Source organism: Andrena cerasifolii, chromosome 3 (assembly GCF_050908995.1).
Source record: "Andrena cerasifolii isolate SP2316 chromosome 3, iyAndCera1_principal, whole genome shotgun sequence".
Classification (NCBI taxonomy): domain Eukaryota; kingdom Metazoa; phylum Arthropoda; class Insecta; order Hymenoptera; family Andrenidae; genus Andrena; species Andrena cerasifolii.
Genome location: NC_135120.1, coordinates 16,808,288 through 16,822,297, shown reverse-complemented (window position 1 = coordinate 16,822,297; position 14,010 = coordinate 16,808,288). Strand labels below are relative to the sequence as shown.

General features: G+C 40.9%; 1 protein-coding gene across 3 annotated transcripts in view; it reads right to left on the bottom strand.

Moving 5' to 3' along the window:
• LOC143366681 (paired box protein Pax-6) overlaps positions 1-14,010 on the bottom strand; it is a 128,375-nt gene that overhangs the window by 104,767 nt on the left and 9,598 nt on the right. For all 3 annotated transcript variants that reach the window (XM_076807926.1, XM_076807927.1, XM_076807925.1), the window contains exon 2: positions 9,202-9,325. In XM_076807926.1, coding sequence (XP_076664041.1) covers positions 9,202-9,214 — 13 coding nt within the window. In that variant the 5' untranslated portion in view covers positions 9,215-9,325. The remainder of the gene's footprint in view (positions 1-9,201; positions 9,326-14,010) is intronic.

Genomic DNA, 14,010 nt, shown 5'->3' with positions numbered 1-14,010 from the left:
CAAACGAGGCCACCGTACCCCCGCGCAGGGCACAACGATAATTTTATGCGGCATTTTGCGCGCACGACTCGGCCGAAAAGTAGGCATCCCCTAGTTACTCGTAATCGTTTTCATATAGTTTTATATTCTGAAGTATCGGGCTGTTCCCCGTCGTATTCCCGTTTCCGCTGTTGGATACCCTCTGTATACGCGCGTTACTCCGTCCATACGAGCTTCCGTTGGTCCCCGTTCACCCTTCCCTCTTTCTCGCTCCCTCCGCGTCACAGAAGGAACCTGGAGGACGAAAGCAGAGCCGTAGATTTTACGGCTATCTATCTATCGAGCCATTCCGTACGTGTGCTGGGTTCACGGTGAATTTTCTCTACGGGCTTCCTCTCCCCGTGTTGTGCTTCTGTATTGGACTACGAATTCCTTGGAACTACCCTCACTCTCTCTCCCTTTCGCCCCCTCCTTCCCCCTCGCCCGTCTTTTTCAGGGTGGACCAAGCCACCCGCCGAAATGTGCCAGCCACCCGTTTCTGTTTGAAGAGGGAATTTTACAGTCGAATACACTTGATGCAAGACGTACAGTTCTTGTCCGACTGTCTCGACCGACCAGCAGGATCTTCCGTCTCAAGGGCCCATCTTCGATGGTCTTACTCCGAGGTCGCTATCAGCGATACCCCTGTGAGTAATTAAAATCGCCTTTCCTGGCGAGTCAGATTACTTTTCAAGGGTAATTAACATTTTATGCGATGGATTTTAGAGGATTATTTGGGGGTTGGTGAGGGGGAGGTTTTTGGTAGTGAGCAGGGGATATATGTTAACTTAATATATAAATTAAGCGGAAAGCTTCTGTAGGTATGTTTGTGTGTTTGTCTGTCGCCTAAAAACTTTCGAACCAGTTTAAAATTGGACTGTTTACATTAAGCAGAGGGCAACTCCAAAACTATGTACTTTTCGAAAACTATAATAATAAAAACAGTGTTAAGAAGCTACAGAATGATTTCCACCTTCAATTAACTCAGTTCTTTTTTTTACATTCAATGCTAGGTACCTATAACTGAATTTTATTAAATTCTGGAGCTGCCTCCTTTTTGCAGCAAACCCTTCGATAATTGCCGTAGCTTCCTTGTTCCCCGGATTTCACACAAAATGTTGCTACATTGCCCTACCGTTCTTTAATACAGACTATAAGTTACACACTAAAAAAAAAAGAGATTATTAAAAAAGTATCCCCATCGGACTTTCATTCCGAAGCTTTCATCAAGCTGCTACCGTTGCGAATAATTTCGCGCCTCACTGTATATAAATTCCTGTGACACGCAATGCAGATCAAACACTCGAAAAGCAGGCGAGCAGAGGCAAGGCCAAAGAAAAAGCAGGCGCGAACACGAAGCACTTATAATTGTCGCGTAATTGTAACGACCGTCGAAGGCGTTCGAGACGCCAAACGAAGCGAGCATTTCCACCCCCGGGAGTGCTCGGTGGAAAGCGGAACGGAGCTACGAAAGACAAAAGAACAACCTCCTCCGCCTTGCCTAAGAAACGAAGGCAGCAACTGTTTACTGCACAAACACGCCACCACCTCTTCACGAACCAGAGTTGCGACTGTTGGAAGAAGAGGGGAAAAAAAAGGGAGGAAGGCGAAGGGGGATGAAGTGCAAGTAGAAGAAGAGCAGAGGAGGAAACTACCCCTGTGAAGGTCCCATTGGACGGAGGAGGCGAGCTTTGAAGGTAGAATTCCTTAGCCACCTCCGCCACCCCTTTCGCTCGGCGCAACAGACGGGTAGGAGGGTGTCGGCATTTTTACGCGGGGGCAGTTACGAATTAATTGAATGAGAGAGCGTATCCCTCGAGGACAGCGAGGAAATATGGTCCAAGGGGGGGGGGGGGAGGGATCAAAGTAACGTTCTATCTGTTTCGCGCGCAACGACGAGGCAATTTTTTTTTAACAGGCCTCCTCGACCTCTTGCTTCACCCCCATTTCCTCCTATTTCGTTCTTTCCATTCGACGTAGTTCTCCTTGCACAAATACAGCGATTAACTGGCAATGTAACTATACAGGGCAGAGGAATATTTTTTAAGGTATGTACAGGACAGCAAATCTCTTCTCGACTGCTGTGCTGCTTATTGAAATAATATCCAAAAAAGTCCCAGAAATATGCTAAGTGCAGTCCTTCCACGTGGAGAATCGATCACTTTTCGCGTCAGAGGTTGAAAGGTAGGCGGAAATTGCAAACTTTGACACTCTGCATTTTTTTTAAATAAAATGGCGACTTAAACCCTGCCCTAATTTCACGCGGACTACATCAGATCCCAATTTAATCAGAGTCCCAGGCATCGAGCGCGAGAGGTGATCGATCAGGCACGAAAGGACCCGGCTGCCGATTTCAACCCTCGCTACTCGCGCGTCGCTACACATATCTCCGCGCGGCACATACCCGCGGAACAGCACACGTGTATTTGGCAACGGAGAACAGAGCTGTGCGAAGAAACTCTCCGCGAGGTTACCGTCTATTCGGAATTCAGAAACGATCAATGCTTCGGGGGACCCCTCTTCTCCCTTTCTTTCCTCCTTTTTTCGCCTTCACGACTCGTTTTCCATTCCCAGTTACAAAAGGGTGAGGGGGAGGCGGAGGAGGAGACAGAGAGGGGAGACAGAGGAGGAGAGCGTGTAGCGCCAAGCGATCTTTTCTTATTCTTATTTCACCTCCCCTGCTCCTTTTCCATTCTCCTTTAACTGCCACCATCGTCGATCCCTCACGAGGGGAGGAAGCTTCGCAGGGGGTGCCAGGGGGGCTGGTTCGTCGACGAGACGCCGCGTTGACAGCCGACTGTTCGTGGCAAAGCCGGAGGTCGAATGATTTCCCAAACTTCCGGGGGATTCTTGCACGGATATCGCCCTAAAGCGCCACGGCTCGGGGGTGGCTTCTCGCGATTCGCGTTTCACGACACGCGAATTCCTTCTTCCCAGCAGAGATGCGTCTAACGATACAGTCATTGATGGACAAGCGTCTTGGACGACGAAACGATCAACTTGGAGTTTTATACATTTTTCAATTTTAGCAGGTACCTACCCTAGCATATGATTAGTACTTAACTTATCAATTTTCCTCGTTCCCGATATTTCGTTTGGTAGATTAGTTTGATTTTGCAGAGGCTTAAGGGGGAACACCACTGTCACGGCCGAAAAAGTAAGCCATTTTTAAGAATTCTTTTCAGGAATAATTTACAGTTTTCATATTAACATTGTTATTACCTACCTTTAGTATACTTTCTTAAGATACTATAAAAAAATGAGTAGAAAAACATGCATAAATTTTAATATATTAATTAAATTTCTAAACCCCTCACGCGAGCTGGTCGAATGTGTAAATATGGAACAGCAGGTCCGAAATCAAATTTAATTTTTTTTTTATAAACTATATGAGTGTAGCTCTCGTTGTACGTACGCATTCTGTGATCGGAAACAAATTTTTTGAAGTACGCTCGAAAAACTGTCCATCTTATTCATGGGTTTTTGAAACTTTTCTCCCAAAGCGCACCATTTTTACAAAAATAATGTGTTTCAGAAATCGGTACGTGCAACGGAAACTACACTCATATAGTTTATAAAAACAAAATGTAATCTGATTTCGAACCTGCTGTTCCATAGTTATGAAATAGATGCATGAAAAATGTTCCAATCTATTGATTGGAATATAGTATTATATTTTTCCCCTTTTTGATTCTTTTTAATATTCTACTTTATGACTATGCAATATGAACGAATTATAATTAGAAATTGAGGTGGCGAAGTCGCTGCCTCTGTAATCCATTAGCAAATTAATTGCAGAATTTATAGAGTCTTCCTTTCGTGAACAGCGCGGGAACACGAGAACTTGTCGAACTTTCGAAACTCTCGCCAGAAATTACAACCAAGTCTTTGATCGTTAGTCACAGAGTTCCTTAACGGAGTAACTGAGTGGTCGTGAACATGAATGGACCCAAAAACTTTATTATTAAATGCAATATCTGGCGGAGCTTCTCGAGGAATAACACTGCGACTATTCTCACATCATTAGGAATACATGCTTCTATATTCGCTGCTAGAGAACCTTCCACGTTTGCGTTGCAGAATTACCAATTTTCTCCGAAAAATTTTGCAAACTTTGTTGCCAGTTAAATTACTTCCCTGCGTGTGACAATGTTGAACGTAATGGATGAGGAATTTAAAGTTTGGAATTTTATAGTACCTAATACTAAATATAAATATAGTGCGAAATATGTTTAATATCGAGATTTATTTAATCTAAATCATGATCTAAACTGTGTTGTATAAAGGAGAGAACGTTGTTTTGTTTTGTCCTATAAAGTAGCAGTGGATATTTGTGTATTTGTCACAGTACGAAATGTGAGTTATTAAGTAATTGTAATGTGCAATATATTTGTGCTGTATTACATATATCGCGATATTTATTTTCAATTCCAAGGTACACTATTCAGCTGATTCACTACTAACGGTAGTATTTAATTGTTTAAAATTTTAGGAGCTCAGATTATGCAGTTTTTATTTTGACAAAGAACTGCTAGCATGCCTAAAGTGTTAACAATTACGCCATTCTATTATCAACAGTACCCGGGCTGCATGGAGATGATTAATATACGGAAATCCGATGCCAGCTACAGTTCAGACGTTTCTTTACGAAGTTCGACCTGTGGAGGGTGTGAATTGAAAAATAAAGCACGAGGGAATGCTCCCCTGATTGATAAAATATGAATAGAAAGTCAATGGCCATCGCACCAAAATTATAAGTAAGAAAAAAGTAAATGCAAAATGGAATACCTCAACAACATACTGTTTGGATTTGAAAATATGAGAAATATGTGAAACATGATTTTGGAATTTTTGATAAATTGTGTTGTGGTGTCTTTTTGACTCATTAAGTAGCGCAAGGTTTTGAAAAGTGCCCCTTAAATATCGACGAGAAAACACGCCACAACTGTGTATGCTACTCAAAGTGTTAAGGTAAAAAAATAAATTTATTTCACACGATTTCTACCGTTTCTTGTACACCATAATAATAAAATCAACTGTGTATCGCAACGTAACTTTGCAATAAACTCAAAAATTTAGAATGGCACAATGAAGGCATCAAGGTGTTATTTTCTTTAGTTTTGACTTTATTTATTTATGTATTACGAAATAACAACCCTTTGGCACATTAGGTATAATAACATGCAAAGGTAAAATTAAAATTAAAATTAAAATAACATATAGCTACCAAAGAAAACAACAGAAAGAGATGAAATAAGATTCACAGATATTAAGATGCAAGTATCAATATTGCAAATTAATCACCCAGTATGCGCAAAACTGTATTTCTGAATGTAGATAAGGAAGTAACAAAAAAATCAAAATTCGATCAATATAAAAATCAATACAATGCAATTATATTTACCGTACAGAGTGTAATGCCTATCAATATGAAAGAGCAAGTGATGGCTCCCATCTTTACTACGAAAATAGAATTCGAATTGCATCAAGACTTCAGGGCAATTAATGTGATTCCTTATAAGATTATGTTCCTTTAATTAAATTACATACAACGTCAAAGTGCCATTGCATGTGCTACTACAGTAAAACATGATAAAACAGATCAAAGAAGCTCATTCCACATTTCCGTCTAATATAAACGGGAACTTTTTGAAATGAAGATAGTTCACAAAAATTATGCCGGCAAATTTCGAGCTTTATTCCATGACATTAAAATAAAATAACACTGTACCCTAAAGCGCTACAATTATACTCTTTAAAAGAATGTGAATTTGAATTAAGATCCCCAAGCGGAATAAAAATTTATTGCGCAAGCGATCGATATCGCATTAAACGTCAACGAGCAATTTCAAAATTTCTACCAGCCGATCGTAGAAATGTCAGGAGTACGAGCGGCCATCATGGACGATTGGGAATAGCGCGAAAAATAGAAGCTGAAAATTTTCTAATTGAGGAGGATTCGATTACCGTCGAATATCGACAATCGCAAATAGAGGGCGGGGGAGAGAGAGAGAGAGAGAGAGAAAAAAGGGAAAACTCGATTTGTCCTCGTCACGCGGAGGAACCGGAAACGCGATTTGTACGTACGATCGATCAAAACCCTCGTCTGTTGGCATCAGGGCCGACGTCGTTCCATCGGAGCGATTCGATGAGCTAACGCCAACTTAACGCTACACACCCCACTGAGCCGCACTCGGTCAGATAACTCGTGGATTTTCGAGCACCGTGCAGATTCTCGGTCGCTTGCTCACTTGTAGATTCTTCGATGAGTTAATTCCTACCGACCATTTAACACGTCACCTCGAGATTACCCCCCATGAAAACCGTGAAACCGACCGAAACATTATCTGCCGGAGGTCATCGTAGTCTGAAGAGAGAGAGTCCTGTTCCCTTGTTGGGTAATCTTTAGGAGAGCCAAGAACGATTTGTGGAAGATTATTGAAATCGAAAGTGCGCTTATTTGTCCGAGCGTTGATCTCACTTGGGACGCCATAACAGGCGTGTGTTATCCGCTTCGGTGGAATATTATTCGTGGTCTGCTGGAGGGATGAGGAATTCGAACTTTAAGAAATAAAAGAATAGCTTAGGATAGTGGGATATATTTAGGCATACCTAATATTAGACATACCATATATCTAATATTACCAGAGAAGATCTGTGTAACAGTGAAAGTGCCACTTTAAAGAAAAAAACTGAAAAATTGAAAGAAAAGCCCCTTTATAGCGTTTGAAAGAAAAAGTCAGTTTTTTCCTTAGCCAAATTTTTCATATTATTCTTTATATCGACGAAAAAAGTATTATAAATAAAAAGTGAAATTCAAATTTTAGGTCCAGGCTCAGCGTAAATTATTTAACTTTAAGAAAATTTTCTTTTTTTTTGCAATCAGATGATTCCACAATAAAAGCTAATAAATAATAAGAAGGATTGGCATACAAAACTTTACAAGTTTAAACATCCCTCCTTATATCCCAATAGAGTTTAATGCTTTAATGCAATATTAACAATAGTTATTTAAAAAAAAATTCATTAATTTCGGGGGTAGTGACACGAGAATCCCCCCTTAATACACAAGTAAACAAAATAAATATCTAGCTTTAGAGTGAAACAGTAGTTATCCCTCAAGTAGAACACTAATGCTGAGTTTACACCTGACAAGTGTTCGGCCGGGTGAGCCCACTGAGCCGAGCACTCGCCCAGTCTGAACGCATGTTCTAGTACTCGGCCGAGTAATCCGGCGGGGAAGATTTTCACTCGGCCGAGTAGCAGACCGATGACTCGGCCGAGCCACTTATCAGGTGTAAACCTACCTTAAGACTAACAATACAACATAGAAAACAAATATCAAACATTGACCTCCCTCCAGTAGAACCGCAAAGATTGAAGAAAATCCATCTTGCATAATTTCACAGGTAAGTAAACTGAATACAATCCTCTAGAGAGAAACGGTGGTAGGTAAATACCATTTAATCATACAGGAGCTAACAGTGCAACATATAAAACATTGATGTGAATCCAGTATCTATTTACAAGACCAGAAAGATAATAGAAAGTCAATCTTGGATAACTTCATACACAAGTAAAGCGAATATGCTCCTCTAAAGCTCTAAACTGAATCAGTAGTAGTCACCATTGAAGTATACCTAACGATACAACATCCCTTAACTCCAAACAGCCCCAACTGCTCGTTCCCAGTTCCACCGTAGCCCACATTCGTGAGCAACGCGAAGGATCGAGACGTCGCTTGGCCGTAGGCGTCCCGTTTCCCTTCGGTTTAATCACTGGCGAGGCCGGTGACAGATTCCTCGTCATCTTCGTTCGCGATTATCGGGGCAGGGGTGATTTCGCGCGAGGGCCGGGAGAAGCCGCGGAAAAGGGCGAGCGTTGGAAGGCGTAAGAGAATGGAAATCAATACGTGAAGTGAGCAGCCAGTTTCAGGGCAGGAGCCTGCCGGCTTTAGAAAGCCTTGAGACGTCGTCTGTTCATCCTCTTTGGACCCTCGTGTTAAGAGAGCTCGAGCAAGCGCCAGTGCGGGCGACACAGCCGACGGGAGAGCGATGGAAACACAGAAAGACAAGGAGAAAGAGTGAACCGGCGAACCTCCATTCAAGACTAATGGGGTTAAACGCCTTAGCCATCAACTGAACGTCTCCCTCTTGATTCTTGGACGTTTCGATTCGACTTCGAGGATATCCCTTCGAGTTCCGCGGGTCCTCGATAATGCCTCCCTTGACTCCGTGGGCGAGCTTCGCGGGCCTCGCTTTAAGCGCCCCGCGTACGCGAAATTTGCACGATTTATTCTTCGGGTACTTGGCAAAGTGAAAAGTAATAGGGTGCACGCGAACCTTTGAAGTCGATTATAGTAGATTGCATATGCACGCGCATAGTTATGTTTACTATTAACTGATTTGTTTATCATTCATTTTTACTACGTTCATTCCTGACTTTGCGGAAGGAGTTGTAATTTAAGTAGTTCACTTTAACCCTTCCGCGGCGTATTTAAATTTTTTGGACCGATCTTGAGAATTGTCAATTTCACATCAATAAAAAAAGCTCTTGATTTTCAGTTTTTCATTCTTTTCGGAGGAAATACATTTTTTTAATGCGTGGACTATAGTCGAAATCCACATCGAACGGGAATGTAACGGCGTTTGACTATGGTCGAATAAACGCAGCGAAAGGGTTAAGGGTTCGCTGGCGACAAACAATGTTGTTTGGAAAAATTGAATTGTATGAAGTCAGTAATATAAAGGAATAATAGACATTTCGAAAAAAGTTCTTCTCATGGCAAAATCAAGGTAACATTGAACTTTTTAAGTGGGACTGTGGCTACGACTTTTATTTACAAGATTGTAGGGGGTGGTGAGACGAGTTCAAGGAGCAGCGTGATTTAACATCTTTTATTCATAGTAATATTAAATTTACAATAGTGGAAGTAACAGTGGGCACAGGCGACTTTTACTGAAATCCTGATTAAGATGGACAGTGGGCTGAATAATTACTGCTATTCCCACTATCGTGAATTTAATATTATTATAAACAAACTCGTTGAACTCTTCTTACCATCCATTCATTGCAATCGAGAGAGAAAATAGCGAAGAACTTGATAAATAGACCAGTCCTCTATTTATTTCTAAATCGTTTGCCTCTCTTCCTGCGAAGTATGCGAAAAATGTGAAAATTTACCTTTGTGTGCCATGTCGTCAGCGGTCACAGAGGCTAGGAGGCCGGTGGCGCCCGGCCATGGAGCGACCGCAGCGCCCAGCTGCTGCGAAGGCAGAATCTTCGGGCCTTTAGGCACTTCCGGTCACTAAAACAATGAAAGTCTCCCTTAAAAATTACGATCGTGCTTGTTATCGACATTAACCCTCGGCTGTCACACCTATCCTTTCGAACGTAGTTGTCACTTGGGTCGATCCAACCCAAGTCAATTTTCAAGCGGCTGCTGTTGAGTCCCAAAAATTCTGAGATAAAGTTCGAACATCGTAGAATATATATTCATCTTTGTAAATTAACATTTAAAGTATCATGTTTATAAAAAATTTTGAATGAAAAAAGTTCTAGAAAAATTTTAGCTTGAAGAATCACAACTTTTTTAATTTGTAATATTCTTAGCTAAAAGCTTATAGTTATACTCTTGGGAAATGGTACTTTGGTAGAAAAGAAATTGAAAAATTTAACAAAACAATAGTTAATAAATGAAATTCTCTACGTGGCTCCAGTGGTTCCATTTTCAATGATGCCTCAAAGTCAAATTTTGCGACATTTTGACCCAGTGTGACAACCGAAGCTTAATAATTTCCACAGCACCTTCCCTGTGGAATATCTACAAAATATACTAATCACTCACTGATTAGAAAATTCAGAAAAGCTTTCATAGGACGTTATTAGAATTCTAACACTAAACGTACCGGCAATTTGTCATAAAGTCAAACGGACGAACGGAACAAAAATTAATGCAGAATTTTGAATCGAATTTTGAAACTTGTCAGTATATCAGTATAGAAGTTTAGAACAGAAAGCAGGGAATATATTTATATTAAAATCGCATACTGGTCAGAGTACGCAAAGTAACTTCGTAATGTACAAGCCGACTTTTTCCAACTGTCGCAACTCTGTTTTTAAGATTATTCGAAAAGTGTGCCCTCGTCTCGATGACACTTGTGTAAATTCGAGTCATTTGTGTAAAGCAAGTGTGGCCCAACTGTCTCGAAACGAACGAAAACATGAAGTTACACATAATTAGGTGTGTTTATCGTATAGCAATGTGGCCAAAGAATTTTCGAAATTACATTCCTGAGAAAAGATGTAACTATTCACGAGCGAAAGATCGCTTAATTTTCAAATGGAAAAAGAAAGTGAATAATGTCGTTAAAAAATACGTTCAATCGCCTGTCGTGAGCTGATTTCTCTTGAGAAACTAAAGTTCAAAAGATAAAATAGAACGTTTTCATACGGCACCCCGTTTCTAATAAGATTGATTTAAAAAATGCGTGGAGAAGTGCAAAGTGCTATCTAAGGTATTTCTCCAGTATTGTAAATCGTTATTGACAAAGAAATAGATTTATATAAAAGGAACATCTACATCTTGTATAACAGAAGAGAACATCCCGTAAATTGCAAAATGAGAATGAAGTTACTTATCATACATAAGCGCTGGAATACAATTATAAAAATAGAAAATTGGTTCTCACAAATAATACGTTAAAAAATTATATTCTTTCATGCGCCGTGAAGAAACTTTCTTTATCTGGTACCAATTATCCTTGTATTTGAAATCCACAAGTAATACCAAAATAAAAAATATATATAAAAAAAATATGTTAAACGATTTTATTAAAAATGTAGTAAAAACTAAATTAAAATGCACTAAAAACTAAAGAATAATTTTTTTCTTGTACTGCAATTTTGATGGTGTTAAAATGGTGTTTGATCACTTTAAATAAAATCATGGGGCAAGATATTTCAAAACAGGATATGAATCACTTTAATACTTCGCCTTCTGGTTGCACATGGTGCCCCACGATTTTATTTAAAGCGATCAAACACCATTTTAACCCCATCAAAATTGAAGTACAAGAAAATAATTATTTTTTAGTTTTTAGAGCATTGTAATTTAGTTTTTTCTACATTTCTAATCATCTTGAAATATATTTCTTAAATAGTTTTTGAATTGGTTGATTTATTATTAAAGAATTAATCAATTACTCAGCAAATTTTGATCACAAACAAATCATTTACACCTTCTTTGTGACGAGTAACCTCTTAAATGAGCAGAAATTGAGACATTCACCTTACTCAATAAAATTTCTAATCTATACAGTGTGTAGAAATTCTTCATCATTTTGAATGTTTCAAAAATAGTTTTAATTATCATTAAAAACAAGTAGGAACAGTAGTGCTCCAAAAAGTATCCCAAGAACCCGCACACCCTAAATTTCATCCTCCGTCCGTGCAATTCCTCCCCTATCCCTGGAAAATCATAATTACGATTAACGGTTGACAAGAGCTGACGCGCTACACCCCCGCTTAAAGAGTAGGTACGTACGTAACGCAGAAGCTCGCGATGCATTTCCTCTCGCATCGGTTTTATTCAGGCTACACCGCCAGCTACGCCTAATTAATATACTTTCATCCGACTCAATGACAAGAAACATCGTAATTACCGTGGCAACGAGGTTTCCCCTGTAACATTGAAAAGGTGTCCCTTCGTTCTAATTGGCTTCATCGTAACGAGTCCTCCTCCCCCGGGGGTCCCTGGCAACCCCCACCCTTGGGTCTGGATAGGGTACGACTTGTTGAGCAAAAGAATCGGCATCGCTTCTTCTACAAGAGAGCTTAAGGGGCACAATACGCGTTTCTCTGCGGACGCGAAATCCCTTTTAAAAGCTTAGATACACGCGGGGTGGCCGCGTTTTGAACGAGCCGCGACGTTCACAGGTCTCGAGTGCCGTAATTACCGGGCCTCGCACTCCGCGACGCCATGTAAACTACTTACACGTGTAACGCCCACTAAACCTGTCAGCGTGGCAGAATAAAAAAGCGAGAAAGAGAGACGGTGCATCGCTTGGAAACGATAAGGGGTCGAGAACGGTGGCGGGCGTAATAATTAGAGGACAAACGGATCGATCCTGATGTACAACGAGAGGCACCCCCGGATTCGCCCGTCTCTCTCGCTCTCTCATACCGAGCGGCAAAGGAAGTCAGAACGGGCACGGCTCGTTCCGGTGCCCTTCCATGACGTCTCGTGGAGCTTTTCGCGATCGCACAAGCAGCGTGTGTCGAATGTTTAATTATTCCTCTTCAAGTATCAGATACGAGTATTGGTGTCGTATAGGTGTGTGTGTGGCTTCGGAGTTGGGGAATGAGGACTTGTGTATTTTTCAACCAAAGGTAGTTAAACTTACTGCAGTGTGACAGTTTATAGAAATTCTGTGGAATTTAAGTTTTATGGATATTCTTGTTTGCGATATTTCTCGGCTCGTTTGGCAACGGGAACGTGATTTTTTTGGTTGATCCTGCTGTGTGGCTCCGATTGATTTTGTGGTTGTATGAATTTTAGGGTTTATACAAAAACCGTCTTTGGAAAAAAACGGTTTTCGAGTTTTCACAAAAAAAAAAATTAAAATAGTAAACCCACGCGCCGTCAAAACGCTCATGGTTCGCCGACTCGCGAGCCTGGGCAAGCCGAGCCGTCTCGCCGATTTACTTGCCGACAGATTTCACCTTAAAGGTTAATCAACGAACGCGCACACAGCTCCGTTAAATCGCAATAATGTGAGGGAAAGAGAGCCAAACGGCTGGAACAGAACCCTTGGGGCAAAAAGAGAATTTTCGAATAGTCCCCTTTCAACTGAAACTGCAACTGCATGCGCAGAGATCTCGATAAGAGCTCCGTGCAGTGTTTCGCGCCTGGCAACCGAGTGTATATAGAGGCATAAAGCCGACGAGAAGATTCTCTGGCAAGCAGAGAGGAAACGCGACAGTAACGAACTAATTAGGACGTAATAAATCCTGAAATCGTTACTTTTTGCACGCGCGTCGGAGCACAGGCGACAGAGGGAGCCGTCTGAATAGGACGAATAGAATGAAGCTCGTAGAACGCGGAACGAAACGCGTCCACGAATCAGCACGGCAGTTCATTCAGAACGATTGCAAAGGGGACACAAGGTGAATTGATGATTTAACACCGGTTATCGTGAATAAGAGTCGTATCGTAGGCCCCTTCGACGTGGTGGAAACGAAAATCAATGTGGCGATGATGCTCGAAACTCGTCATACGGTCGACCATTGAGAAAGAAAGGCTAACGTTTGCTAGCTGTTGTGGTAAAACGCGTTTGGAACGGAGACAGTTGAGAAATCAACTGTTAGGCCTGACTTTAACGTTGAATATCTATACGGAACATTTTGGAAACTCTTTCAGGATTTGTTGCAATAAGAAAAACAGTGGGGAGGTAATGATAGGGGGTGTGTATGGAAGTGAAGGTTGGATTGAAAAGGAGAAAAGGAAAGAAGTGTGCGTTTCGTCCTGGGTCTGCTAGTGTCCCCGTCAGTAAGGGTAGTTTCTGTTTTTTAAATGTTTGTTGGTAGGGATTGGTACCATCTACAGAGTTAAGCCGGGAGTCCACTGGAAAGCTAAGCTATGGTATGCTATGTTTTAGCTTAGCTTTTGGTGGAAACGGTTCCATAAGAATGTATTGAAGCTCATTTTTTTAAAACGTAGCATGGCATAGCGCAGCATAGCACAGCATAGCATCGCATAGCATAGCTTCTAGTTGGATTCCCGGCTTTTTAGAGTGGCACCAAAAACATAACTCGAAAAAACTCCATACATTCTCGTATCTAAATAACTAATTTTTCGAACGCCTCGAACACTTTTAGCTAAACAACATTGTTAAATGTCACTATAGATAAAACATTTTTCTAATGGTAATATTGATGTAATACGCATTCTTTATCACAACCATCTGTAATATCAGTCATTGGAAAAAATAC